At 38.2% G+C, this 25,887-nt stretch overlaps 4 protein-coding genes across 6 annotated transcripts; all 4 read left to right on the top strand.

Moving 5' to 3' along the window:
* Positions 1 to 23: 23 nt before the first annotated feature.
* Positions 24 to 7,308, top strand: kars1 (lysyl-tRNA synthetase 1). 2 transcript variants are annotated; one of them, XM_064312080.1, is made up of 15 exons: positions 26 to 162; positions 1,220 to 1,404; positions 1,650 to 1,794; positions 2,013 to 2,178; positions 2,592 to 2,685; positions 2,791 to 2,977; positions 3,424 to 3,549; positions 3,906 to 4,025; positions 4,280 to 4,442; positions 4,616 to 4,789; positions 5,241 to 5,326; positions 5,422 to 5,507; positions 5,629 to 5,755; positions 6,002 to 6,145; positions 6,789 to 7,308. In XM_064312080.1, exons 2-15 carry the CDS (start codon positions 1,265 to 1,267, stop codon positions 6,861 to 6,863), a joined length of 1,833 nt encoding a protein of 610 aa, XP_064168150.1. In that variant the 5' UTR covers positions 26 to 162; positions 1,220 to 1,264; the 3' UTR covers positions 6,864 to 7,308. The 2 variants fall into 2 exon arrangements, with proteins under 2 accessions (XP_064168151.1, XP_064168150.1); XM_064312081.1 differs by lacking the exon at positions 1,220 to 1,404 and having other exon boundaries at positions 24 to 162.
* A 1,339-nt stretch (positions 7,309 to 8,647) lies between these two features.
* Positions 8,648 to 12,307, top strand: LOC135241577 (26S proteasome non-ATPase regulatory subunit 7-like). The gene is made up of 7 exons (XM_064312082.1): positions 8,648 to 8,871; positions 9,612 to 9,703; positions 9,855 to 9,947; positions 10,080 to 10,177; positions 10,313 to 10,393; positions 10,500 to 10,591; positions 11,395 to 12,307. Exons 1-7 carry the CDS (start codon positions 8,798 to 8,800, stop codon positions 11,876 to 11,878), a joined length of 1,014 nt encoding a protein of 337 aa, XP_064168152.1. The 5' UTR covers positions 8,648 to 8,797; the 3' UTR covers positions 11,879 to 12,307.
* Positions 12,308 to 14,481: 2,174 nt separating this feature from the next.
* Positions 14,482 to 20,786, top strand: hprt1l (hypoxanthine phosphoribosyltransferase 1, like). 2 transcript variants are annotated; one of them, XM_064312128.1, is made up of 9 exons: positions 14,486 to 14,641; positions 15,303 to 15,409; positions 15,868 to 16,051; positions 18,079 to 18,144; positions 18,390 to 18,407; positions 18,617 to 18,699; positions 19,263 to 19,309; positions 19,891 to 19,967; positions 20,144 to 20,786. In XM_064312128.1, exons 1-9 carry the CDS (start codon positions 14,624 to 14,626, stop codon positions 20,189 to 20,191), a joined length of 648 nt encoding a protein of 215 aa, XP_064168198.1. In that variant the 5' UTR covers positions 14,486 to 14,623; the 3' UTR covers positions 20,192 to 20,786. The 2 variants fall into 2 exon arrangements, with proteins under 2 accessions (XP_064168199.1, XP_064168198.1); XM_064312129.1 differs by lacking the exon at positions 18,390 to 18,407 and having other exon boundaries at positions 14,482 to 14,641.
* Positions 20,787 to 22,006: 1,220 nt separating this feature from the next.
* Positions 22,007 to 25,311, top strand: bola3 (bolA family member 3). Its single transcript, XM_064312131.1, has 4 exons — positions 22,007 to 22,175; positions 22,489 to 22,615; positions 23,009 to 23,097; positions 23,293 to 25,311. The coding sequence occupies exons 1-4, from the start codon at positions 22,140 to 22,142 to the stop codon at positions 23,356 to 23,358; spliced, it is 318 nt and encodes a 105-aa protein (XP_064168201.1). The 5' UTR covers positions 22,007 to 22,139; the 3' UTR covers positions 23,359 to 25,311.
* Positions 25,312 to 25,887: the final 576 nt, after the last annotated feature.

A 25,887-nucleotide genomic window follows, 5' to 3' on the forward strand; every position in this document is an offset into this window, starting at 1 on the left:
TGTGAGCTGATTAAATTTTTTAAACCCGCCCCCAATGAGGTTCTACTACGCATGTTTTTCTACCAGTTGCCTTACTGCCCGGAAACAGTTCTTTCCGCTGTGCACGCCGAAGAAGATGGCGGACGCGACGGTGATGGATGGAGAAAATAAACTCAGTAAAAAGTAAGAAAATATGTTCTATTACATTGCATTTTTAATGAGGCGCTACATATCATCTGAACTGTTGTATGAACAAGTGGGACAACGCGTGCGTAGCTAGTAATGATAGCACCCGTTAACCTGTGCAGTTTCACAAAATTTCATCAGCGCCAATGAAGCACTATGGGACAATGAGTATTTAGACCTTGCCACGTGGTTTTTAGAGAACACGAAGTCCAACTATCTCTATGGTTGAATGGGGTTGTACGCATGGTTTTTGTAGTTTTCTTTTGTAGCGGTTCTCGGTTGCTTACAAGAAGTTTCGGTGGAATATGACCACATCTCCCATAAGCCATTGCGACAAGGTAACTTGCTTTAGAATCTAGTGTTTTTAACGTGTGAAAAGATAGAGACTACAACTTCCATCAAACAATTTTTGCCATTATAGACCAATGCTTAAGGAATTCTCTTATAACTAGCCGTACTATAAAGAGAAATGACCGAAACGTCTTTTAGAGAACTGGTAGCTAATGTATAGACGTACATATGTAATTTATGTTCGTCTCTGCGTCCGCCAATGTCAATTTTATCCAGTTATGGCTTAGCTTCCTTTATCCTAAAACATATGACAACAGCTTACTGTATTACTTCTTTAGTGATACGTGACTAAATATAACAGACTATTTGCAATTTAACATTAGACATGTAGCTAAATAGTTAATGTATTTGATGGGTAACAGGCTGTGATAAACTTTACTACTTCACTTGGCTAAACGTGAATTAGTTAGGCTATTTGAAGAGTAGGTTTTTGGAAAATCCTATGTCAGTATTCTAGAACTCCGTTACTTTCAGTTTCCACTTGTGATTGTTACATCAGCATTACATCAGCTGATTTAAGAACATTTCCGTTTTAAACTTACATTGCCTTCCGATGCAATCTAATTGCCAGGATAATTATTGAAAACGTGTTATATGGGGTAGCATTTCAGGTGACGCATGTGGCCACTCTTGGACAGCAGGAAGGGAATCTGAGAGTCTGTGCTGCCTCGCTTCATGTGTGCTTGTATGTCTGTCTCTCCAGGTCTGGGCAGTGATTGAGTAGCTCAGTAGCACAGCTCCTATCACCATGCTGACTCTGGTCAGATTTGCCAGGCAGCAAGTGTTCCAGGCCTTTGGGGTCAGGGCTCAGAAGTCAGAGTTTGCTCGTCCCGTTTTAGCTGCCTTGCCCACACAACTCCAGGGAAATCGTTGGCGTGGTGACAAAAGGTTGGTGGCTTTTTCTGTTTGTAAAGAAAAATGACCAACCTTTTGTCATCATCCTGAAAGATTCAGGCTGGGCTTGCATGTACTCGTAGTAGATCTCTACTTAGACTCAGCCTGATGTGAGGTTCGCACTGCGATTAGAGCAGCAGTTAAAGGTGGTAAGTGAAAATTGGCCATACTGAAAAGTGAAAGTGAAAATTGGCCATACTGAGAGCCTTACTGTGACTCTGGCATTGCTCTGTACACAGTGAGCTGAAGAGGCGCCTGAAAGCTGACAAGAAAGCGGCAGAGAAGGAGGCAAAGGTTAAAGATCAGGTGGAGCAGAAGAAAGAGACCAATGACAAGGGAGATCAGAACCTCTACAATGCCGACGAAGAGACTCTGGACCCCAATGTGAGTTTGACAAGAACTGTGGATCAAATTGAGCCGTGACAAATTGATTAATATGTGGAAATGCAGACACAGATTCTTGATTAAGCCATATGTAGGTCTTATATACTGTATGGTCAAAACTACGCTGACTTAATAATTATAATACACCTATTGCAACAAATTGCAGTATTAAAGTCAACAGACGTGTCAAGTGCTTAGTGTATTATTTCTCAATATAGCAATACTACAAGATACGCACACAAGCCATCCAAGGGCTGAAGGGCACGGCAGAGGACCCATACCCTCACAAGTTTCACGTGGACCTGTCACTCACAGAGTTCATTGAGAAGTACAGCCACCTACAGCCTGGAGACCAGCTGATGGACGTAGTCCTCAATGTGTCTGGTGAGAATTACGAACCTCTTGCTGTATTTCCACAGAAGCAAACCAGTTTTACTGTGGAACACTATAATAATCATGGTCTCTTTGAGCATTGCTTCTTCTGTGTTAGTAAAAACTAAGATGGGTCTTCCCTTCCTCACTTGAATTTAGGCCATGTTTTACACATTTTCTTAACTCATACTGTCAGTTTAGTAAAATTTAAAGTGTAGCATTTGTATAAATTTGTCAATGCGCACAATGCTTGTTTTCATTTGGTGTGCAAACAATGGCAGTTGAATTTCAAATTACAGACATGATTCTAAAGGAAAAGTAGCTAATTTTCAGAATGTAGTCAGGTTGTTAAATTTGCAGAAACCCTTTTGAATTTTTTCATAGTAAATGGCGTTGTCATTTGTATTGTCAATTGTGCTATGCAGGTCGTGTTCACGCTAAGAGAGCCTCAGGTGCCAAGTTACTGTTCTATGACCTGCGAGGTGAGGGAGTCAAACTTCAGGTGATGGCAACATCCAGGTATGCAGCTCAGGCATGTAGAATAACCTAATTTTCTCAAATTGCAATTCATTACTCAGATGTGCATTTTAATATGTGCTTTGCTCTTGCTGTTTACCTTATTAGGAGTTACAAGTCGGAGGAAGAGTTTGTGCGCATCAATAACAAACTGCGGCGTGGTGACATCATTGGTGTCCATGGCAACCCTGGGAAGACAAAAAAGGGGGAGCTGAGCATTATCCCCATTGAGATTACCCTGCTATCTCCCTGCCTCCACATGCTGCCACACTTGCACTTTGGCCTCAAGGATAAGGTGAGCCAATGACGAATCTGTTCACTGAACTAACATATAGTACATACCTGACACAAACATGTGTACCTTAAAATAAGGTACCATGGCAAATATCAGTGCAAACAAGACGGGCAAAGAGAATGTGGGTCTACAATTATTTTATTTTTTATGTTTATTTATCCTTTATTTAACTGGCAAAACCATCTTGAGATCAAAATTTATTTTACAAGTAAAAATATTTTTTTTTCAAAATTTCCATAAAACAGTTACAGACAATCCCCTTCTGTCTTTGAACACAAAAAGTGTTTACATAACCTTTAATTGCTTCATCAAATTGGAAAATTATCATGGCATCTTAGAAGATGATAGTTATATACTTTCAAAACGTTATTTCACAAACAACTTTCAGAACTTTTAGAAGATACCAGTGCATTTTCATCTTTTGCTCTGTCATTCCCTCCTTGAAGGAAACACGCTTCCGTCAGCGATACCTGGACCTGATATTAAATGACTTTGTGAGGCAAAAGTTTGTGACCCGTGCCAAGATCATCACCTACTTGAGGAGCTTCCTCGACCAAATGGGCTTTCTGGAGGTGAGGATGCATCACAGCTACTGATGAACCGTTGGGCCATGGTTTTACTGAGAGTTTTTAGTACATGTGACTGGTAGGCAGCTGGCAGCATCACTGAAATCTAAAGCATATTCATGCTGTGCAGTTTTGTTATATTATTGTAGCACTGTTCTTGTATGATGAGAACTTCAAAGATTGATTAGGAAAAGAATGTAAACCATTTGAACAATTCATTTATTATCATTCTATTTTACAATGTAACTCAGTATGGTTTGTATGACAAGCATTTTGTGTGATGTGTATCAATGTATATTATAGCTGTAAGTTTAAGTTTTTAAGGGTTGGAGCGTGATGTTGACGGGCAGTTGTGTTGACAGATTGAGACGCCCATGATGAACCTCATTCCAGGAGGTGCTGTGGCACGACCCTTCATCACCTACCACAATGAACTAGACATGAACCTATATATGAGGATTGCCCCTGAGCTTTACCACAAGGTAACATACCCTTCACACTGTCTGCACACCTGAACTAAGCACAGGATACATACATTGAATTGAGACTTCACGTGTGTGGTGGATCACATGACATTGTATAGAATGCTTGAAGTAATTATAGAATCGACAGCATGAGTAATTGATTTCCTAATAATCTCTTTAGAGGAAACTGAACTGTTTCTTTGCGACCAGTGAACAAAATACAGTCCATGTGGGCTCCAGCTCATAGCTTGGTGTCTCTCTTCTGTGCCCAGATGCTGGTGGTCGGGGGAATTGACCGCGTTTATGAGGTTGGGCGGCAGTTCCGAAACGAGGGCATTGACCTGACTCACAATCCGGAGTTCACCACCTGCGAGTTCTACATGGCCTACGCAGACTACCACGACCTAATGGAGATCACAGAGAAGCTCCTCTCAGGTCAGTGGGGAGAGGCCTGGACCAGGCAGGCAGAACGGGGCCAGGTGCAGCGCTAGAATTCCTAACCATTAGATATTGATTGAATGCATTGTTGTGTGTTTTGTCTGCACTGAGAGTCTTTGTAGCTCTACTCTGAAAGACGTGGATGCAAGTATTCCTCTCCCCACCCACAGGAATGGTGAAGCACATTACAGGTGGATACAAGGTGACCTATCACCCGGATGGACCAGAGGGGCAGGCTTACGAGATCGACTTCACCCCTCCCTTCAAGAGGGTCAGCATGGTTCATGACCTGGAGAAAGAGATGGGTGTGAAGTTCCCACCTCCGGACACCTATAACAGCAATGGTGAGAACGGAAGGCCCTAGAGACCCGGCTTAACTGCTGCTTTGCCCTTCAGACTTCCAGTGCAGAACACATTTTCCCTTTCTCCAAGCTGTCAATTCAGCCTTGCTGCAAACGTTGGTTGTTTCCAGGAGATGTTCCAGTGAACGCTGGCAGAGGTTTTAATTCATTAAGGCAGTTAGATGACTCACATCTTCCCCTTGGTGCTACAGGGTGACACATTTCTGAGCCATGTTTAAATGGCGGAACTGAAAAGAACAGTAAAATTCACTCCCTGACATTGACTCCTTTTAATGATATAGTGCTCAGAGCAAGTGAAATGCCAAATACTGAATATGGGCTCCTTGGCACTGACTGTGCAGTTATGCACCATTGTGTGGCTACACAGCGATTGATTGGTTCCTCCTCAAACTAGACTTCTCGAGTCTCATTGGCCCATAATTCTCTTTTCCAGAGACTCGCAAGTTCTTTGATAAACTGTGTGCTGAGAAAGGGGTGGAGTGTCCAGCTCCCAGAACCACCGCTCGCCTCCTTGACAAGGTACACCTCAGAGCTATGTCACAAATCTGATTGGTTAAAATAATAATGTAGTGGCAACCCTGACACTGGCCCTCTGTGTCCTTATGTTCTTACAGCTGGTGGGAGACTTCCTGGAAGTCAAGTGCATCGACCCCACTTTCATCTGCGATCACCCCCAGATTATGAGTCCGCTGGCTAAATGGTGAGCTGACAATATCCTTTCAAAGCAGAGCTGTTTGAAGATGGTGTAAGGGCAAAAATCTGACAGGCAACAGCATATTTCCCAGACTAGTCTGAACACTTGTCTCTTGCTCCCCCCGCAGGCACAGATCACAAAAAGGGCTGACTGAGCGCTTTGAACTTTTTGTGATGAAGAAAGAGATCTGCAACGCCTACACTGAGCTGAACGACCCAATCAGACAGAGGGAGCTCTTTGAGCAGCAGGCCAAGGTTAGACTCGCGTGACAAAGCGATGCAGTCTCACAGCAGGCAAAGCCCCAAAGGATAATTTATGCTTGTGCATGGAACCCTATTTATAAATCAGAGTTAAGCACTTTAGGAATGCATTAAAAAGTGCTGTATCTGCCAGAGGGCTGACTCTGCTGTGCCGTTTTTCATCCGCGAACCCAAGGCCTGTGCTTTTCATGTGAGCTGTACCTGCTGGTAAAGGTGTTTGCCTTGCTGTGTTCACCTCAGGCCAAGGCGGAGGGCGATGATGAGGCCATGTTCATCGATGAGACTTTCTGCACAGCGTTGGAGTATGGCCTACCACCCACTGCCGGCTGGGGCATGGGCATCGACCGCCTCACCATGTTCCTCACAGACTCCAATAATATCAAGGTACGGGAATATGGCTGGGGCGTCTAGTAGTGTCAGTGTCACTGCTTAAGCATATTTCATGTAGATATGAAAGTGTGCAGTTCCTGTAACAGCATACACACACACAAAGGCACTGTAACACAATTATGTTCTTAATTTTTATGTATTTGAAACTTAATTGGGGAAACTCACAGGGCTGTCAAAGCAAATGACATTAGGTCAATACGGTCTTGCACAGAGCTGGGCAATAGGGAGAAGAGGTGCTGACTGGGGTAAACCCCATTTACTTGGGTACAGAATGCAGTTTACACTAAACTTGTTGCAACAGTAAACTTCATGTTTTAATACCACCTGTCTTGTCCCAAACACAAACTTTTCAGAGCATCAATAAATGAATGTATAAATAAATATGCATGGAATATCCATGAACATGCCAAACTCATTGAACTCAAATTTCACCTCCATTGAGTGTTAGAAGTGCATGTGTATGAGATTTTGTGTATGAGTATTGTACTCTAATCAGTCATGTGTTGAGTGCATGTGCAGAATGGTATCAGGGAGCATAGTCTCGTATGGAAACTCCAGTTGGTCTGCTAATCTTGTAAGGACATTGCTGTGTGGACTTGAGAGTAATGGGTCTTCTGATGAGACTGTTCTTTTACAGGAAGTCCTCTTCTTCCCTGCCATGAAGCCTGACGACAATAAAACGTCCGCCCCTACTGAAGGCACCTCCGTGTAGTCTTTTAACCCTTTCATGACCCTTGCCAGTAGAAAAATCATTCAAGCCATGGGTGTAACAGCTGGGAGATGATTGGCTAGTTTGTTTCAGGTTTCTGATTATCAGCCATGTAACTTGGGGGGGAAACCGTGTAACAGCTGTGCTCTAATAAGGGAAGGACTATTTTAATTGTTTTTCCAAAATGTTTGATTATATGGAAATAAACTCAGAATTATGTTTTATTTTTGTTTCACAAAGCTTGTGATTGTTGCCTGGGATGTCCCTAATTATCCGAAAATTGAAAGGAACACAGATGTAAGGTTATTGGGGTCTTGTTACTAAGTGTATTGTTTTCTTGTCGGTAAGGGCATTCTAAACCTGTTTTGAGGGAAAGTGAAACTCAATCCATAAAATGCAGCCTAAACTAATTTTAGTGAGATGAAAATAAAACTATTCATGATTAAAATGTTAGTGTCATCTTTTGCTTTGTGTTTACTTGGAAAGCTTGATTTCAGTTAGAAAATTGTTGCTGCTCTAGTAGTCCAGTATAGATAAAGTTTTACTTTAAAAAATGTTTTTTTTTTTCATTTTGTCATTGTATTTTGTTATGATCACTATGTATTCATTATGAAATTCAGGGGTATCAAACTCAAATCAAAAACGATTGCAGTGTCTGCTGGAACTTGTGGTTTCCTTTCTATCAATTAAGGCCTTGTGAGGTGTGTGGATTCCCAACCAGTGACTGCAATCAATGTTGCAGAAAGCTAGCAGTGCAGGGGGATGAAGCATAGACTGTATAAAAATAGGGATGAAGCCAGGGGCTCATTCCAATTGTTTGCATCCATTCCTTGTGTCCCTTCCTAGCTCCTTGCTTGACCTGCTGGAGGATGCAAGGAAAGGATCGAGGAAAGGATGTGAGGACACATTGCTTGCCTTCTCATTTTTATTCTTGTATCTTCCCAAGCACCCTTTCAACTGACACTTCACTAAAGTATTTAATTCCTAGTTTTTTTGCACATAATCTTTCAAATTCTTAGACCTATAAGGAAACACTCCACATAGAACCAGCATTGGCTGCAACTGGCTGCTGACAGCAAGGAAACCACAAATACCTGCAGGCACTGCAGTCCTTCCAGGACTGGAGTTAGACACCTCTGCCCAAGCTGGTGTTCGCCAACTTTTGTAGGTTTTCAGTTCACGGAAATCCAGTGCTCAAACTCATTCAGAACATCTGTTCTGCTATGCATGTTTTATACAATAATTGTGGGTTATATCTAAGGTGGTTAAAAGATAAGGCTCTGTCCAGTTCTATCAAACCCCCTAGTCTGTGATAAGGTCCAAAATGCAGTTGTGCCATAGACTGTAGTAAAAATATGGACCAAGTCACTGTGATGGTCACCCATTGACTCTCCATAGGCTTGGTGAAAATCACTTTAAAGCCCAGGAAATACAGTTTGTGGACCGCCCTATACAAATTGGAGCCAGAGACTGCTCACTAGGGAAAAGGGGACCCTCATTTGGACATGAAGTCCGGTTGTCCACTAAGCAACTGAGATGCAGTGACTAAGCACTGAAGCAAACTGTGCCTGATTTGTTCTCACAATCTTATCCAAATAACACAATAAAAAATGGGGACATATGAAGACATTAAACGCAGAAAATACACCTATTCCGACTACATTTTCTTGTGGTGGAAAAATGACTGACTAAATGGTTTGACCGTATTGTTATCATTGACTTTAATAAAAACGGCTGGCTGAAATACATAATAGGAGTCAACCGGAGCCAACCGAGCTGGCGCTAGTGAGCAACGTCTCTCAACAGCAAGTGAGTCATGTACCATAGAGCGTACACGGGTCTGCCGAAAGCCTGATGAATTGTGGGATTGTAGAGTTGTGTTAGTCTCTTTTAAAACTAGCTCCTTGTTACATTCTGTTTCACTTTTTAGAAGAAAAATGCCAGACTTACCCGTCGAAAAAGTTGTTGTTCACCCGTTGGTGCTGCTTAGTGTGGTGGATCATTTTAATAGGTAACTTGATTTGATATTATAATTGTTGTCATTCTGTGTGAAACTAGACTCGTTGCTGTCACGAAAATGCCCAGTCACTGGCAAGTGTTAAGATTAGCAACCATGTTACAAGCAGGGAACATGCTATATCAGTTGAATTAGATAACAGCCATGTGTGAACTAAGAAACGATACTCCGAGATATAACATAGCATATGCTAAGCTTAGTGCATGTGTCTCTTTTTCGAGGCAGCCAACGTCGTTATTTACCCCAATCAGTGTTAGCTACGGGGTTTCATGGGGCAAGGTGTGTAACTGTTAGTCCTACTGTAGCTGAGAGGACCGAGGTTAAAATTGGTAGTGTAAACTGGCAAGCCAATTTAGCGAACACTAGCTATCTAGTCAGGCATTCTGATTATTGTTAGCCAAACAAGTTCGCAACCAGGCTACTGTATGTCACTACCGAGAATCTCCGGTACCTATAGGTATAGGTGTAGCAGTAACCGAAACCATCGCAAATGGTTTCGTCGCTAGCTGTATATTTAGAGTTATACATGAAGGATTTGGTATAGTCTTTGATGTAATTTGAACAATTCCAGGCATACTGAACAATGTAATGTGTAACTTCCAGCCAATGCTTGCCCCACACCCCTACCACCACCACCACCACCAAACAATACACATTCAATGCGTTATTGGTATAATGATTTATTTTTATTGATTTGAATTGTTGATGTATTATTATTTATTTATTTTTTCTAGAATTGGAAAAATTGGTAACCAAAAGCGAGTTGTGGGTGTGTTGCTGGGTTCGTGGTATAAGAAAGTTCTTGATGTGTCCAACAGTTTTGCAGGTGAGTTTTTTTTGTGCCAGGTAAGTTCATGGTGAGGACTTTTGCATATGCTGATTACGGTATACTCTTGCCGATAAAGGTTTCCTTTAAGAGGCCTGTAGATTAGCTGTATGCTTGTTTGGGATTGATGGATGTATAACTGCATTTTCAGTACCATTTGATGAGGATGACAAGGATGACTCAGTGTGGTTCCTTGACCATGACTACCTGGAGCATATGTATGGAATGTTCAAGAAAGTAAACGGTAAGAATAGTCAATGTACACTTACAAGAAAGAACTAATTTTGAAACACCTTTTCCAGTAACTCAATGCAACTACAGTTTAATACTAATTTTTGAATAGTTAATAGCTAAAGTTATTTCTTCCTTTTTTTAGCCAGAGAAAGAGTAGTTGGCTGGTATCATACAGGCCCAAAACTACACAAGAATGACATTGCAATCAATGAACTCATGAAGCAATACTGTTCAAATTCTGTGAGTAATTATTTTCTGCCTGAGCAAAATTCTGTATGCATGTTTTAATATGATACTTTAGGAAATGATGCACAATAGAATACAATATACTTTCTAAGCAGGTCCATGTAATAAAATTTCTGCTTTCTGTCTCAGGTTTTAGTTATTATTGATGTGAAGCCTAAGGATTTGGGTCTACCCACAGAAGCCTACACCTCTGTAGAGGAAGTACATGATGTAAGTACTTCTGGCCTGAGTGAATAGGCAGTATAAATTAGATGTGCGTCTGGCAAGTTGCACTGGAAATGGTGCCGTTTGTTGTAATGATTTAATCATTTCTCAGGATGGCACTCCTACATCCAAGACATTTGAGCATGTGACAAGTGAGATTGGAGCTGAGGAGGCAGAGGAAGTGGGTGTGGAACATTTACTCAGGTAAGGGATCTGTATGGTTTTAAACTTGGTGACAAAACCCACAAGAGACTAATAAAGTATCATCTTGACATTAAAACTTGGTTAAATGTTAATTGAAATTTTCAATTGCTTATCGACTAAATGGCAGGTAGGCCTGTGATCAGTTACTATCAATTACAAAGTGAAGTTATCTTCTTAATCTATTCGTGGAGGCTGAGCCACAAAATTGCAATTTTACTAGCAAAGACTGACCTCACTCGAGCATAAGAGTTAACACTGCGCTACAGTACCTTTTACTTGTGGCGTGAGGATTGTCATATGCACACAGGTCTTTTGCGTTCGGAGAGAACACTTGCCTGGCAGCACAAGTATTGCCTTTTGCTCACGTGTGCGAGTGCTTTTTGATCATGTGGAAAAAATACTCACGTGCGTGAGTGTCTTTTGATCTTATGGAGAGAAAGCTTGTGTGTAGGAATGCCTTTTGTTCATGCGCAAAGTTTTTAGTTTTTCCTCGCATGTTTTTTCACTGATTTGCCACCACAGATCTGAGCTCAATTTTGGGTTTTATGTAATGTGCTCTAAACCTCCATGTACAGGCTCCTTGTACCAAAATTATTATTACTACTATATTCTACTCTTATGTGTGCAGTAATGACGTTTAAATTTAAACGAAGTTCAAGAGCAAATGTATACAAAACCTGTAACTTTTACAATACAATAATAAGCTTCTTGACTGTACCTTTTTGTGAGCATGCCTAATTACAATGACGACAGGCTTTGTGAAGATGATTGTAATTGGACATATTTTGCCTACTCCTCTGCAGAGACATTAAGGACACAACGGTGGGAACCCTATCACAGCGCATCACGAACCAGGTGCATGGGCTGAAGGGACTGAACTCCAAGCTGCTGGACATCAAGAGCTACCTGGAGAAGGTGGCCACGGGTAAGCTGCCCATCAACCACCAGATCATCTACCAGCTTCAGGACGTATTCAACCTGCTGCCTGATGTCAACCTGCAGGACTTCATTAAGGCCTTCTATCTGAAGACCAATGACCAGATGCTGGTCGTCTACCTGGCCTCCCTTATCCGCTCAGTAGTGGCCCTTCATAACCTCATCAACAACAAGATCGCCAACCGTGATGCGGAAAAGAAAGAGGGTCAAGAGAAGGATGACAGCAAGAAAGAGAAAAAGGAGGACAAGGACAAGGACAAGGACAAGGATAAAGACAAGGATAAAGACAAGGATAAAGACAAAGACAAGGGAGAGGCCATAGGTAAGAAAGATGAAAAGGAGAAGAAATAAGTGACTGTAGACAAGGATCAACAACAGCCATGCCTATATTTGAGATCGGTGCAGGTGTTATTTTTTAATAATAAAAAAAAAATAATAATTTTTTCTTTAAATTTTATTGTGCTTCACCTACTGTTATCATATGCAGTACAAGGTTATGTCGGCACTGTATTGATCTTTTTTTAATTAAGAGGACATTTTCTGAATTTAGTCAAAATAAGAATAAAGTGACATGCATTTTTAAAGTTGTATTTTCCTTCAGACAAAAAAGAGGTTAGCATCAAAATGACATCATTAAATATGATAGAGAATAATGAAAGGCCAAACGTTTTCTAATATACTGTAATCCAAAGGATTTGAGTGAGTGGAAATGCTGTAAGCATATCAATTCCTTATGAACCTAAAGTTATTTTAATTAAAAAGTCCTTGTATACCTTTTAAGTATTTTTTGTGGAAATTTCATTTAGGTTTTTTAAGTAAAGTACCACCGTTCATTTCTATGAATGTAAATGGTAAAATAGACAAAATGTTTTAACAGTGTGCTTCCTGTTAAGATGCACTTATGTTAAGATGCATGTGAAAACAGAAGATAACTTAGTTTATCATTTTGAAATGTGTACACAAGTAGCTAAACTAAGTGATTAGTTGTCACTTAAAATAGTATTTTCTATATCACAGATGCATTTTTTAACGTATGTCTAAGAAGATAAGTTGCAGTGGTCATTGTATGAGATTTCTGCGGATGTGGTGAGAGTGTAATGTCCTCTCAGACAAAATAAAGTAGTAAAAAAAAAAAAAACAGTATTGTGGTCACAATACAAAATACAAATTAAGGTTCCAGTACACTGTAGTTTGTGTGAATCAAAACGGACAACAGGAGCAAATGCTTTGAAATTTGTTTCAGGAACTTCTGGGGGATTAGTGTCATGAATAGAAAAGGTTCAGCTCAATACGTCACCAATCAGTGCAGTCAATGTCATAGTTTAAAAGAAGCATCTCGGACATAGCCATCTTGTCCAAGTCACGTTTTCCTGTCAGTGGACCAGAAATTTTGTCAGTAACTGATGCACCATTATATCAAGATAACCACTATCCATGTGAGGTTTGGCACGGCATTTCCTGGCCACAGTCCTTGGGCTAACCCTTGTTTTTGTTCAGTGGTGACTGAAACGGGTGGTAAACAGCAGATAAAGGGCTTTCCTATTCCAAATGAACTGTTAACAACCTGCCTTTCAGTGCAAGGAACATAATGAAGGAAACAGGACAGAGATTTGACCTGACTGGATTGTGCTGTCCATGGATAAATAAAAATGGGATTTCTCATTGATGCAAAGGAAGAGGTACACTAAAAGGTCTAGGTGCATTAGGTGCATAAAAATAACAGTGTGCACAGAAATGTTGTTATATCGGGCAACAAGGGGTTGTGCTTTGTCAAAAAAAAAACAAAAAAACATTTTTTTACAATACCTGTACCTGCACAGGACAGATTCAAATCCAAAATGAAAATGTACATCCAGTTTCTGAAGGTATGGGCCATTATGTAAAATCTAACCCAAAGTGAACATCCATACTAGGGTGAACTTAATGCATTTTAGAAAAATATGTGATTTTTCTTAATGCTGAAGGTATAGCAATATGTTACTTTTCACTTTTGGCTCGAATGATTGTGATATTAATGAATAGCATTATATGTGATGTTTTCACATATATAATGAAGGGGGATTTTGGGAGAAATCACTTCACACCCAATTTATTGCACCCTGTGTGGGTACAGTTATCATCTTACACCACAACACTGAACACAAGGTGACTGGGGTGGGGAGGATGTCCCATAGGATCTTTGATGGCCACAGGGGGTTGTGACCTTGCTTTGATGTCTCATTCAAAAGACGGCATCCTCCACAGCACTGACCCCATCACTGCACAGGCGTATTCCGTTTTTGCTCGCTCAGAAGGTAAGACTGCCTCCTACTGGGCCACTAATCAGCCTTTGTTTTCATCCACTTTGCAAGAAAACTTCATCCCACAATATACACAACTTTATCCCACAATATATTCATTGTTAGTAAACGTGTATCAGCAATGTGCAATTCATTCCAGGGCTTATTATCTGATATGTGTAAAATATTTTAGTTTCAGATCATTCACTATAATAAGCACAGTGGATTTCACATGACATTTCTGTTATAACTCAATATAGATCAATAGTCCTAATATTAAAATTAATTACCATTTCAAAGGATTAAGCAGGGTATCTATACACAGTGTGTTTGTCCTGTAATCCACCATCCTTCTTTCATTTTCACATTGCACTAAAGGCCATTACATGACATAAACTACAGCAATCATTGTAAGAACTTTAGCGGTATATTTATGCTCCCGAAAATTATACTAATTAACAAAATTATACAATTATTTCCTAATTCGACTTAAAATGCGGGCTCCATAAAGGCAAGGACTGTCAGCAACGAAAACAGCATTCAGAAAATAGGGCATTCAAAAAAAAGGTTTTTTTTTTTTTTTTTTTACTATCCTGAGTTCGCCTTCGTAGTCAGAGAGTGTACTGAAGCACAGGTTATAGGTGGTAAATCAGATTAGTGAAAATGGATTTGTGACGTCAGGGTTTAAAACTGCGTGTAGCCGGCACGGTAAATCGGGAGATAGGTAGCACAGACAACAGTAGGCTAAGCCTTTTTTTAGGGGGCGGGCATGGCACTTCAAATGTTGTAATATCGAAAACGAACAAACGGCGGAAGGATGGCTTCTTTTCTGCAGGTAAGGGAACGGCTAGCAATACAATAATAGCCTTATAATAATTTGAGCGCAAAATAAAAGGATGATATGCGGTGACGTTTATTTTTAATTTTGGAGATTGCACGACGTTTGCTGGCAGGACAGAAGCGTGCCAGTACAAAATCATTGCGGGCAATTTGCAAGAAATTGATGTGTAGCCCACGGTGCGACTGGCTGTTCTATCAACCCTATTTAGCAAGCCAGCCACAAAGCCAATTGTAAATTGAGCGCCTTAACTAGCTGCAAATTACGGTAGCAGCCAGGGAATTTTATAGAACTTGATCGTTTGCATGTACAAAAAATATAAGCTATACAGAGATTGCTATAGTATATTTGTCTTGGGGTGGAATAGGTTTAAGAAACACTGATGCAGAGTATTAAAAAATAAAAATGCATGCATGTTCGCCCTTAATGTCAGTTAAACGCGAGTTCGCTGTAGTTTGTTGCTAAGGCGACGCCAGCCAGATTTGCCTCACGTTCACCTTCATATGCGTACTTAAATAACACTATTTTAGAACATGCATGTCAATATTTTCAAAAACAACTTGATAGCTGGATCATCGGAATTCTAGTGCTTTTATGTTGTCATTTGAAACTAAACCGGGAAATACTTTGTTAAACAAATGACCTCTTCTCACTGCAGATTCCTGATGCCGAAAAGGGCCATGATTTGAATTTGTTTTGTGTCCCCAAACACTATGAAGACGATTTGGAGAGGGTCATTATTCCACATGGAATTATCATGGATAGGTAATCAACATGGAGACTGCTCTCATGTTCTCCATAGTAGTAGTGAACACTGCCATATACATGTGGAATTTGACCTCTTGTATGAGTTAGTCTGATCATCTCTTACTGCACCAGTTGTTGGCACACGTACCTGCCTGCAGAAAGTCTTTTTTTAATTATTATTTTTTTTACCATTAGGGATCACAATCTCTCACTACCCCTAAAACAGTTCTGCCTCACAATGGAAGTCTGATACTGCTAGATACTGATACTGAAGTGTTAGATATGTGTTTTCAAATTCTTTGTTCATTTATTTAGTTGACAGAACAAACATGCCAGTCACACACCAGCACCCAATGGCAACATGAACATATTCGTGTTTGTTTTTGCAGAACATCAGATCTTCTGTTTGAACATAACTGACCTTTTTTGTAAGCTTTTGTTTGTAAGAGCAACTTCGTGTTTTCCTCTTTCTGTAGGACAGAACGTTTGGCCCGTGATATAATGCAAGACATGGGAGGACACCATATTGTTGCTCTGTGTGTTCTGAAAGGTGGTTATAAATTCTTTGCCGACCTGCTAGATTACATCAAGGCACTTAATCAAAACAGCGATAAATCTGTACCGTTGACTGTGGATTTCATTAGACTTAAAAGCTACTGTGTGAGTGACTCATCCGTTTCTCTTCCTTTTTATCCATCACTGTCACTATTTCTGTGTTTTTTTTTCAGTAACGGTTCATTTGGTATTTGTAAATTGTGTGTACTTTGCTGCAATACTAATTCCAAAATAATTGTTAAAGGTGCAGTATGTACGTTTGGAGCAACAAGCAAGAGAGAGCTAGATTTTGGAAAAAACATTCCACAACATCCCACCCCCTCCCCTCAGCTTCCTTCCAAAGCCACTCCCTCCAAACACATGCTCGCACACTGCCTGACTGGAGTACTGGAGAGAGGACATAGCTGTAGAGCATTTAAAAATAGGGAGAGAAGTGCAGCGCGTCATCTGTCATTTGCAGATGGAAAGGAATACGCATAACGCCATCATAATGACATTGCTATAGTTTTTACTTACAGCTATAGGCTGTAGCAAGCATGATATTATTGGGAAGAATAATTGAGTTTAATGCAGTATTGCTGGCTAGGTAGCGGTAGAGTTTGCTTTAGCTGGTTGCGGTAAATAAAAAAAGCTAAAATAAAAGCAACAAAGTTAGTGATACTGCATAACCAAACTTAATTTAGAATAAAAAAATATTATTTTTTTTCTACAGCTCATTTCATGAAGCAGCTGCAAGTAACTAATCTACCCAGCTACTTGACAATTTATTTTTGTTTGCATCAGACCTATCCGAACCAATCATTTTATAGCTAACTAGCTTTAGCACTATCTCTGCAGCGCCACTGCTCTGCTCTTATCAGTGTAGTCCTGCCCTGCCTGCTCTGACGGGGCCGTGAAGGTGCAACAGGATTGACAGGCAGGAAGGGAAGCCTCCTTGCAGAGAGCTGCCCTGATTGATTGAGACTCAGGCGAGGTGAAATTTGGATTGGCTGATTTCAGAGCCTGGGACAGTCAGAGAGACCATATTTTTACATTTAAAATTTTTTAGAGCTTTTAATTTATTAATGCCTGTCAAGATGTGAAGGACATTTAACCAAATATGAACAAAAGTATTCTAAAACAAAGGTACATACTGCACTTTTAAGCCTACATAGCGTTGTGCAGTGTTGTGATTTGCCTTTTTTTTTTTTTTTTTTTTGCACAGTCTTGATGCGTGTACATGTATGTTAATGTTTTTGCCTTAAGAGGATTTCTGAATGCTTTTACTGGCCTTGCTGAATGCTTTTAAGACAGTTCACAGACAGATTCATCTCGCTTTTTAAGCTGTTGATGTTTTCTAACATTTATAGATCCCTCGGTACTGTTCATACATGCACAAAATTATTCACACCCTAAATAAAAATAATCAAAGATGACTGCATAAAATAAACAATACAAATAATGAGTTATAGTGCAAAAACAAATGAGAAAATTAACACTAATGCAATTTCTCAGAGAAAACAATTATTTAAAAATATTAAATACTTGGCCACAAATGGATCTTTCAGCAAGATCCCAGGCATACTTCAAAATCAATTAAATGTTTAAATGTCCACAGAATTACTGATTGGCAATAGCCATTGCAGACTCCAGAGTTGTATCTAAATAAAAAAGTGGGTTTGACTGAAGAGAGCAGTGCACACGCATGGACAGAAGGCTCTTAAAAAATTCTATATGGAGAAATGGTCTAAGATCCCCCCTCCCCCGCCAAAAAAAACAAATTCCATAGTACTGGAAACTGGGGTGGGAATATTTGTGACACTTGTGTTGATTAATTCCATTGAATCATTAAAATAAAATATTTTCCACACATTTGAGAATTAAATTTGGAATTAATTATGTGGAAAATATTATACTTGTGTTTATCAAAGGTGTGAATAATTTTGGAGGGCACAATAACACACACAAGCAGGCTAATAACATGTCAATATCATGTTTAGTGAAAACCTATGGAATTCCTTATTTTTTTAAATGAATTTCTTATATCATTGATTTTGCACCTGCAACTTTTATTTTGTATGTGAATACTATGCTTTACTGAAAATACAGAGAAATTGTTTATGTTTTGTACATAATAGTCTTTGTTTCCCCAGAATGATCAGTCTACAAACAGCGTTAAAGTTTTTGGAGGAGATGAGCTGTCCACCCTGACTGGGAAAGTGAGTGTGTAAATGTTATTGCATTACTTTATTCATAATGGTTTAATGTGCCTGCTCACACATTTTTAAAATTCTTTCATAACTGAAAAACGCCAACGATGGGATGATGAAAACGTAAATGTTTTAATATTAGTTGGAAGTTGGAGAGGGTAAAATTAAGTACAAATGTGATAATTAAGATTTTGCGGCTCACACTTATGACCCCGGCCTGAATGCTGAATTGATTTACACACTTTCCTCTACAGAATGTTCTGATTGTTGAGGTAAGATCATTTAAATACATTTTTCTATTTATATTTAAACACATACTGTGTTTGCATATTTTGTATCTGAATTATAGTCTTAAATCTGTGGCACAAGTAAGAATATATAATAAAACCAAGATATTACTTGTACTTTACTATCAAGGTGCATGTTCTGATGACATAAGATGGCAAGTGACTTGGGGTTTTTTTTTTTTTTTGCATTTCAGGACATTGTAGAAACAGGCAGAACAATGCAGACTCTGCTGTCTCTACTGAATGGATACAACCCCAAGATGGTTAAAGTTGTGAGGTAAAGTTGTATATATGTACTACTATCTAACAGGCTATGCATTAAATGGGTTTGAATACGGAAAATGGAATTCACTTGCAAATTGCCTAAATGCTAAATTGATCCTCTGATTCGTATATTCTTACAGACTGGCCATTGGCCATAACAAAAAGCTTCCATTTTTTATCTCCTGTATAATGTATTATATGGACACAGATGGGGGCTGCACTATGAAATGTATATCTTGAGGCATCCACTTTAAATAGGACCACAGGTGCTAAGAAGAAGATTTAAACCATGTTCTGGCATAATTGTTACAAAATTACCTACAGACCAGTCACAGTTCATACCATCATTATTATGTAAGATTGTCTTCTTTTTGCAATCTGCTGGGGAAAGCAGGAGTTTTGTTTAATTAATGGTCCAAAGTTTGTTTTCACTATATTGTGCAAGTTGCATGAATTTGCTTTGGTTTATTTACACATCTAGTAGTGTTTTTGTATGTGTGCATAGCAAATTGCAATATAGTGTGCATGTGCTGTTTTGTAAACATATTGAATGCATGCAGTGTTATTTCATTACAGCCTTTTGGTCAAAAGAACACCAAAAAGCTTAGGATACAGGCCAGACTGTAAGTGTTTTCTTACAAAATCTGATTTCTCGATCCTTGAGCTGTATAATGTGCTATCACTCTGAAATGACATATCATTGACAACATGAAATGCAGAGCAGAGTGTATTAACCATGTTGTGCTTAAAAGGTAGCATTTATACAAAAAATCCCTTTAGATGTAGTTGAACCCCAGATTTATGTACTAGCGCACGTGTTCAGACTGATTATGCAATGCTTTTAGGCTGAAATCTGATAAGCTCCTTAAGTACATCCCAGAAAGAGGTATTATTTGCACGTTATATCCTCGTCCTTATGAGACACGGAAATGTAGGTAAAGGCTATGCACTAATTGATTTATGAGTCAATGCGGTCCTCAAGTTTGAGCTGTCAAATGTTTGCTAATTGAACAGATTATCCAAGGAGGATAAATGGTTTTTCTAAATTGCTGAAAAGCACATAGGCACACATGTTCATTTATGTATCATGAGATATTTTTTTATTCAAACCATTCTAATTTGATGAATAAGAAATGTAGCTCCCACTCTTCTAAGTGATTCGTGAGACACTGTCATTGTGAAAATGTATGCATTCAATTTGCAGACATCGGCTTTGAGGTCCCTGATAAGTTCCTTGTTGGATACGCCCTGGACTACAATGAATATTTCAGAGATCTGAGCGTAAGGGTTTCATTTTCACAATGCATTGCTCTTCTTCCACTGATATTAAAACCCAAATGCAATTTCTTAACTGGACAATAAAAATAGCAGACCCCAGTGTGCTTAGCACTGGCTGTGGGTATTTTTAATTGCTTTATTTATTTATTTATTTATTTATTTATTCATTCATTCCACAGCACATCTGTGTCCTGAATGAAAATGGAAAAGTGAAGTACAAAGTGTAAGAGAGGAAACTCACGACTGCTCATCCACAGGAAATCTAGAGCACTGTGAAGCTCCGTATTTAGTTTTTATTTCTTTCGTGAATGTATTTTATTTTTCTAAGTGAATACCCTTATAAATGAGTGCGTGGTGAGAATTCTCATTTTTTAAATATCTTTTCTTTCTGTTCAATAGGTGATTTTACAAAAGATACAAAATATTATTATTGGTTATTATTAGTTGGTTTATGCCAATGAAAAAATATTCACGTTTTCCCCATAATCATTACGTTACATATTAAATCTCACATAATGGGGAAAACATGTCTGGGGACAATGCAAAGCAGAAGTTCACTCAGTTTGATTAGTCCTTGATACACACAATGTTCTGCATTGTAATGTTTTCCCCAAAGACAAAAATAATTTTGATCATTTCTTTTAAATATGGAATGTAAGACTGAATGTTGTTTCATGTCGGCTGGTGACAAAACTTTATTTTGTGAAAACTATGTATTTATTTTGTGAAGTTCTAAAGATAAATTATTTGCAGCAATAATTATTTTTGGGAGATAAAAATAATAGATAATATTGGTAGATAATAAATTTGGATCTAGTACTATCTCTATGTGACTCTGCTTATTTGATTTATGTATTTTGTCATGTTTGTGCCTTTATTTACACACTTATATCAGTAATGTTACAGATATGTAGGTCTCAAGTCAGTTGAGCTGATTATTAGCAAAAGAATGAGATTTTCCCAGTCAATTACATGAAATGTGCTCAATTTGCTGCTATGCATTCTTTATTATGATTACAAAACAATATTTTTTCTGTTCATTTAAAATGTTTGGTTGCATTCAGAACATTAGCGATATTATAACCAACATTTCTATTTGTAAAACTAATTAGTTGTGGCAATTATTTAAAAATTGAATAGGACATGTATCAATGGTTAAAACTGGATAAAGAATAAGAAAATATGAATGCCAGGGAAGCATAAACTAGGCATGATATGTTTCTTTTGTGATTAATTTAGAGTGAATAAAATTGCTTTAAAATATTTTTAAATGATTGTTGCAGAATAAGAAATATTCTTGATTCAATAAAATATTTTGGATGAAAGGCGTAGTATCAGTGAGTATTTTCATTTACTGTTATTTTAATAACAAGAAGAATAACAAACGTATTGTTGCTAAAAAATAATCAATATTGGTGATGTTCTGCTGCATTCTGAATAAAACATTTTAATGCATGCCATAAGCACCACATATTCACTCTGAATTGATAAGCAATTCCTCATTATTGTTATTCATTATATGTCTCATTTTTTAATGATTATTTATGTGCCATTTAGATAACATAATATTGTATACACTGATATAATCTCATACACAAACCTAAGAGATGATCATTACTTAAACCATTAGCCACACTAATAACTTGATCTAAGTGGTTTGTAATGTTGATCATCTGTGACCAATTTAAAATGTTTCAAGCCATTAGCAAGCAACAGGGTATTTAAGATTTAAGATTTTGCTCCATGTAAAGATGGGCTTTGCCTCAGTGTACTAAATGACTTTTCTTCTGTAAAAACTTGTGTATCCGTTAAATAGAATAAATTTCCATACTACAGGGTCTGTGTAATCAATATAATGGCAGGAATACAGTTCATATCCTATTAAGCAAAGTGAGAAAACAAAGTAATTAAAATGTTTTATTTCGATGTGGACAATCTTTTGGGAAATATTGGTATGGCGCATTTACCCTCTTGTACAGTGGGTGGCAGTAATGCGCGTCCCTAGTGAAACATTTGCCCAATTAAATTGAAGAAGAAAAATACGTCATATTTGTGAGACAACGCAAGACATAGGACATGACTTTTTAAATGGATCTTACTGAGAACGGATGGACTATTCATTAGTTTAATTTATTTCAGTTTAAATATTAGTTTTGCCACCACCTTAACATCATAATGATGTCACTTTCCAGATTTCTTCTAAGAAATGAAGTAAGTTTAAAACGTAGTTCGTTAGGCAGTCTATTTAGCTAGCTATGTTACAGGTAATGTGACAGGAGTAACGACTGAATATTAGGTAGCTACGTTAACTCTTCACAATAGTATCAGCTAATAGCACGCTAGCTACAAGCTTACCTGGCTGTTATAGAGGCGTATTTGATCAGTGTCAGATTTGATAAGATCAACTACGATAATAGCTGCCTGCTTATACTGTAACTAACTACTTACCATTATGTTAATTAACGTCGTGATGTTAACGATGCTTTATTCGGTACTGTTACTTACTCACCAGTTATCTTGACAGTATGTTTTAGGATTTAACTGCGTGCAAAGATTTATGTCATCCCGAACGAATGGAGAAGTCAGAATCACACAAATCCTAAAAGAGAGCTTCCCACAAGCAACGTCTGTTAAAGTCGTGGATATTTCTGGTAAGTATGGTTAACCAACATCATCATTTCAAATAACTGGCTCAACGGTTGTTAAGATGCGATTCCTTTTCTCTTAGTATTTCTTTTAAGAAAAATACATTGGCTTGGAATTATTCAATTAACATTTGTCCTATAGCTTTGAAGAATCAATCACGGGTTACTTTTTTTTTTTAAATGGCTAAGTTTGGTAAGTTAGTTTTAGTTCTTTCAAAGCTCACCAAACTATGTAAATGAAAATAATATTGATTTTAGTCTCTGGTCAAAGGATAAAAATAATTAATTGTCTTTGAATGACCCCCAGGCATTGTGTGATAATACATGATGCCCTCTAAAACCATAACGAGTATGTATAAGTATGTATATCAAACGTGATTAAACTTGTATGTTTTCTAGGTGGCTGTGGAGCCATGTATGAAGTACATATAGAATCAAATGAATTCAAAGGAAAAAGAACAGTGCAACAACACCAACTAGTGAACCAGGTGATGTTGCACGTTCTTTAATATTATATGAACATAACTGGGCGGGGAAAATGTCAGATTTAAATTTGCATTCAAAAGAAGTGTATAGTATAAAGGCTGGGGAAATTATATACAGTTGGATGTAATTTATTTGGGGGCTGGTGTTGGGGGTGCTGCTTTAATCGATCATTGTCCATATTCTTATTTCTTCTACAGGCACTTAAAGATGAGATACAAGGGATGCATGGATTAAGAATATTCACAGATGTTCCCAAAAAGTAGAAACAAGAGTTCATTGAGACAGAAGAAACTGTTGATTTGACCAATGGTGGAAGACCTCTGACGGCATTAAGTAAAAAGCAGCAAACCCCAAAGTACCTCTTTCTATTAGATAATGTGTTAATATTACAGGCAGCATAACACGATGGTATAACTCTAAAGTTGTTTGTTCAGTGACAAATGAAGCATTTCAGCGATGAAACAACAAAAATAATTACACATTTGCCACTCCATGACTTCATTTTGTAAATAATTTAAAATGCATGTATGCATTTTAAAAGTATGCATTTAAGATTAATCACACATTTGTTGCTCTTTATTTTTAGTTTTAAAGTTTTACAGTAATGCTATTGGAGTGTCAGTTCTGTCTAAATGCAATCCACTAAGAGTCGCCTCTGTAGAAATGTATATGCATAGTGTAACCAATAAGACAAGAATTAAACTGAACACTCAGTCAAAATGTAGTATTTCATGACTGATGTTTAATCACTACTTGACAGACATCTTCTCAGATGTGATCAATAACATCCATGTTTGTTCTTCCAAAGTACAATCAAAGTAGTCTCCAAATTGTGAGACTTGAGTTGATTAGTAGATTAACAGGAAACCATGTGTTAAAGATGTTGTAATTGTTTTACTGTCTATCTATTTGTTTTTATAACATTTTTCAGACATTTTAGCAAGTTTAAAAAAATATTTTTTCCCATTCTTTAGAACCAAAATAGACATGTCCTTTTTTCCAACTCTGAAAAATAGGCTGTCTGTTGTTATTCTTATAGATTTTGACAACTGTGCCAGAGCATAACCATGAATGTCACACTGTTTTATTTCTAAATTTAAATGAAATTACTGTGAAACTGCACAGCACTACAGCATCTTGCAAGTATGCAGTTTCCCCAATATTGTCACAGAAAACACTTGCCTTTATTCACCATAAGTGCTGGAGTTCTCACAAAGTACATGTGAGATCCATCAAAAAGTGCACAGTAAGCTGAAATTCCAAAGAGCTTGAGTGTCATAACGTAATAGCTCTGCTTCTCCATTGTGAATTATCTACAATGGCTTTAGGAGCTCTTCCCATTTACTGCTGTAGAGACTACTGCATTAACTTTAAAGACACACAATTTCTGTGGAAGTCCTTGTACTCTGCACATGAAAGTTCACAAAAGTTGCTCCAGCTTTTATTGGCAAATTAATACTCGACTATTCTGCTTGGTGTGATCTTGTTGTACAGTGAGCTTATTCATATGGCCAGTACAGTACCTGGTTACACCACGAGGTGGCAAAGTATTCCTGAAACTTGGTTTTGACTAATGGCATCCTCAACCAATTGAAGAGAACAATGCCAAACTAAAATGTTGTTTTCTGAGTTGTGCACCACCTAACAGTGATTTTCTGAGATGGAAAAACCACACAACGTTTTTCAGCTTTATGTAATAAATTCCTTGAGGAAGACTGATTGTAATGGGAGGCCTAACACTGAAATTTTCTCCATTACAAGTGGACAGCTACTTTGCAAAAAGGTGAATTAAGGACTCATTCCCAGTTTAGCTGAATCCAGAGGAAGTGAGCCAGATGGAATAAAAGCTCAGATGATATAAAATGTAAATGTATCATACATTTCTGGCACTCCATGATCAGAGTTTCATACCTCTGGGCTAAAGTACTGGATAAAGCACCTCAGCTGAATTGAAAGATTAACTTCAAATAAAATGATAGATTTCTAGGGCATAACTTTGAGGGGGAAGTTTTAACTAGGAACTTTAACAGCTTTAACAACTCTGTGATAGATGCATCTGTATTGGTTACTTGCACAAATACTACGTGTACATGGATTCATTGATTCTAGGATGTGGAGCCATTTAAGACTGAACAGCTGAACAAAACTACTTACCAATACGTTGTTCTTGACAGTTGAAATAAGAATGAAAAATAAAAAGTTAGAAGGGTCCACTATTCCAACTGTGTTCTTTTCTTCATATTCGCTTATGTCTCATCGACTACGTCGAAGTAAATCCTCTCATCATAGGCCTACTTCTCAATCGAGAAAACGGAATGGAAGATTGGACTAATAATAAGTAGCGGTTGTGTGCAGCTCGTGCATCCACGTCACTTTCCAGCTCGGTCTCTTTTTTATCAGTAGTCCTAACAATTTTAAAGAAGTTTTTTGAATGGTGAAATGATGAGCAAAAAATGGCTTTTGTTTGGCTTCATTTGTTTCCCCATTTTCAACATTAACAAGATGTTAACGCCTAAATTGACGCATACGTCAACACGTAGCCTAGCCGGTAGATTGGCTGTGATTGGCGGAAAGTCCATTGATGTGTCAACTGAGGATATAAAAAAAGGCTATATTGAAATAGCCTATTAGCCTAACAAACACGAGATAAGAGGATTTGTGCTCGACATGGCTTGGTTTATCCGTCAATGGCTCACATTCTATGGCTACTCATTTTATTTAAGCTCACTTCTGTAGCCTAGGTCTATTTTTGAAAATGTTTCCCCTCAAGTGAGGCCCTCCACAGTGAAAAT

This window comes from Anguilla rostrata, chromosome 16 (assembly GCF_018555375.3).
Source record: "Anguilla rostrata isolate EN2019 chromosome 16, ASM1855537v3, whole genome shotgun sequence".
NCBI lineage: Eukaryota > Metazoa > Chordata > Actinopteri > Anguilliformes > Anguillidae > Anguilla > Anguilla rostrata.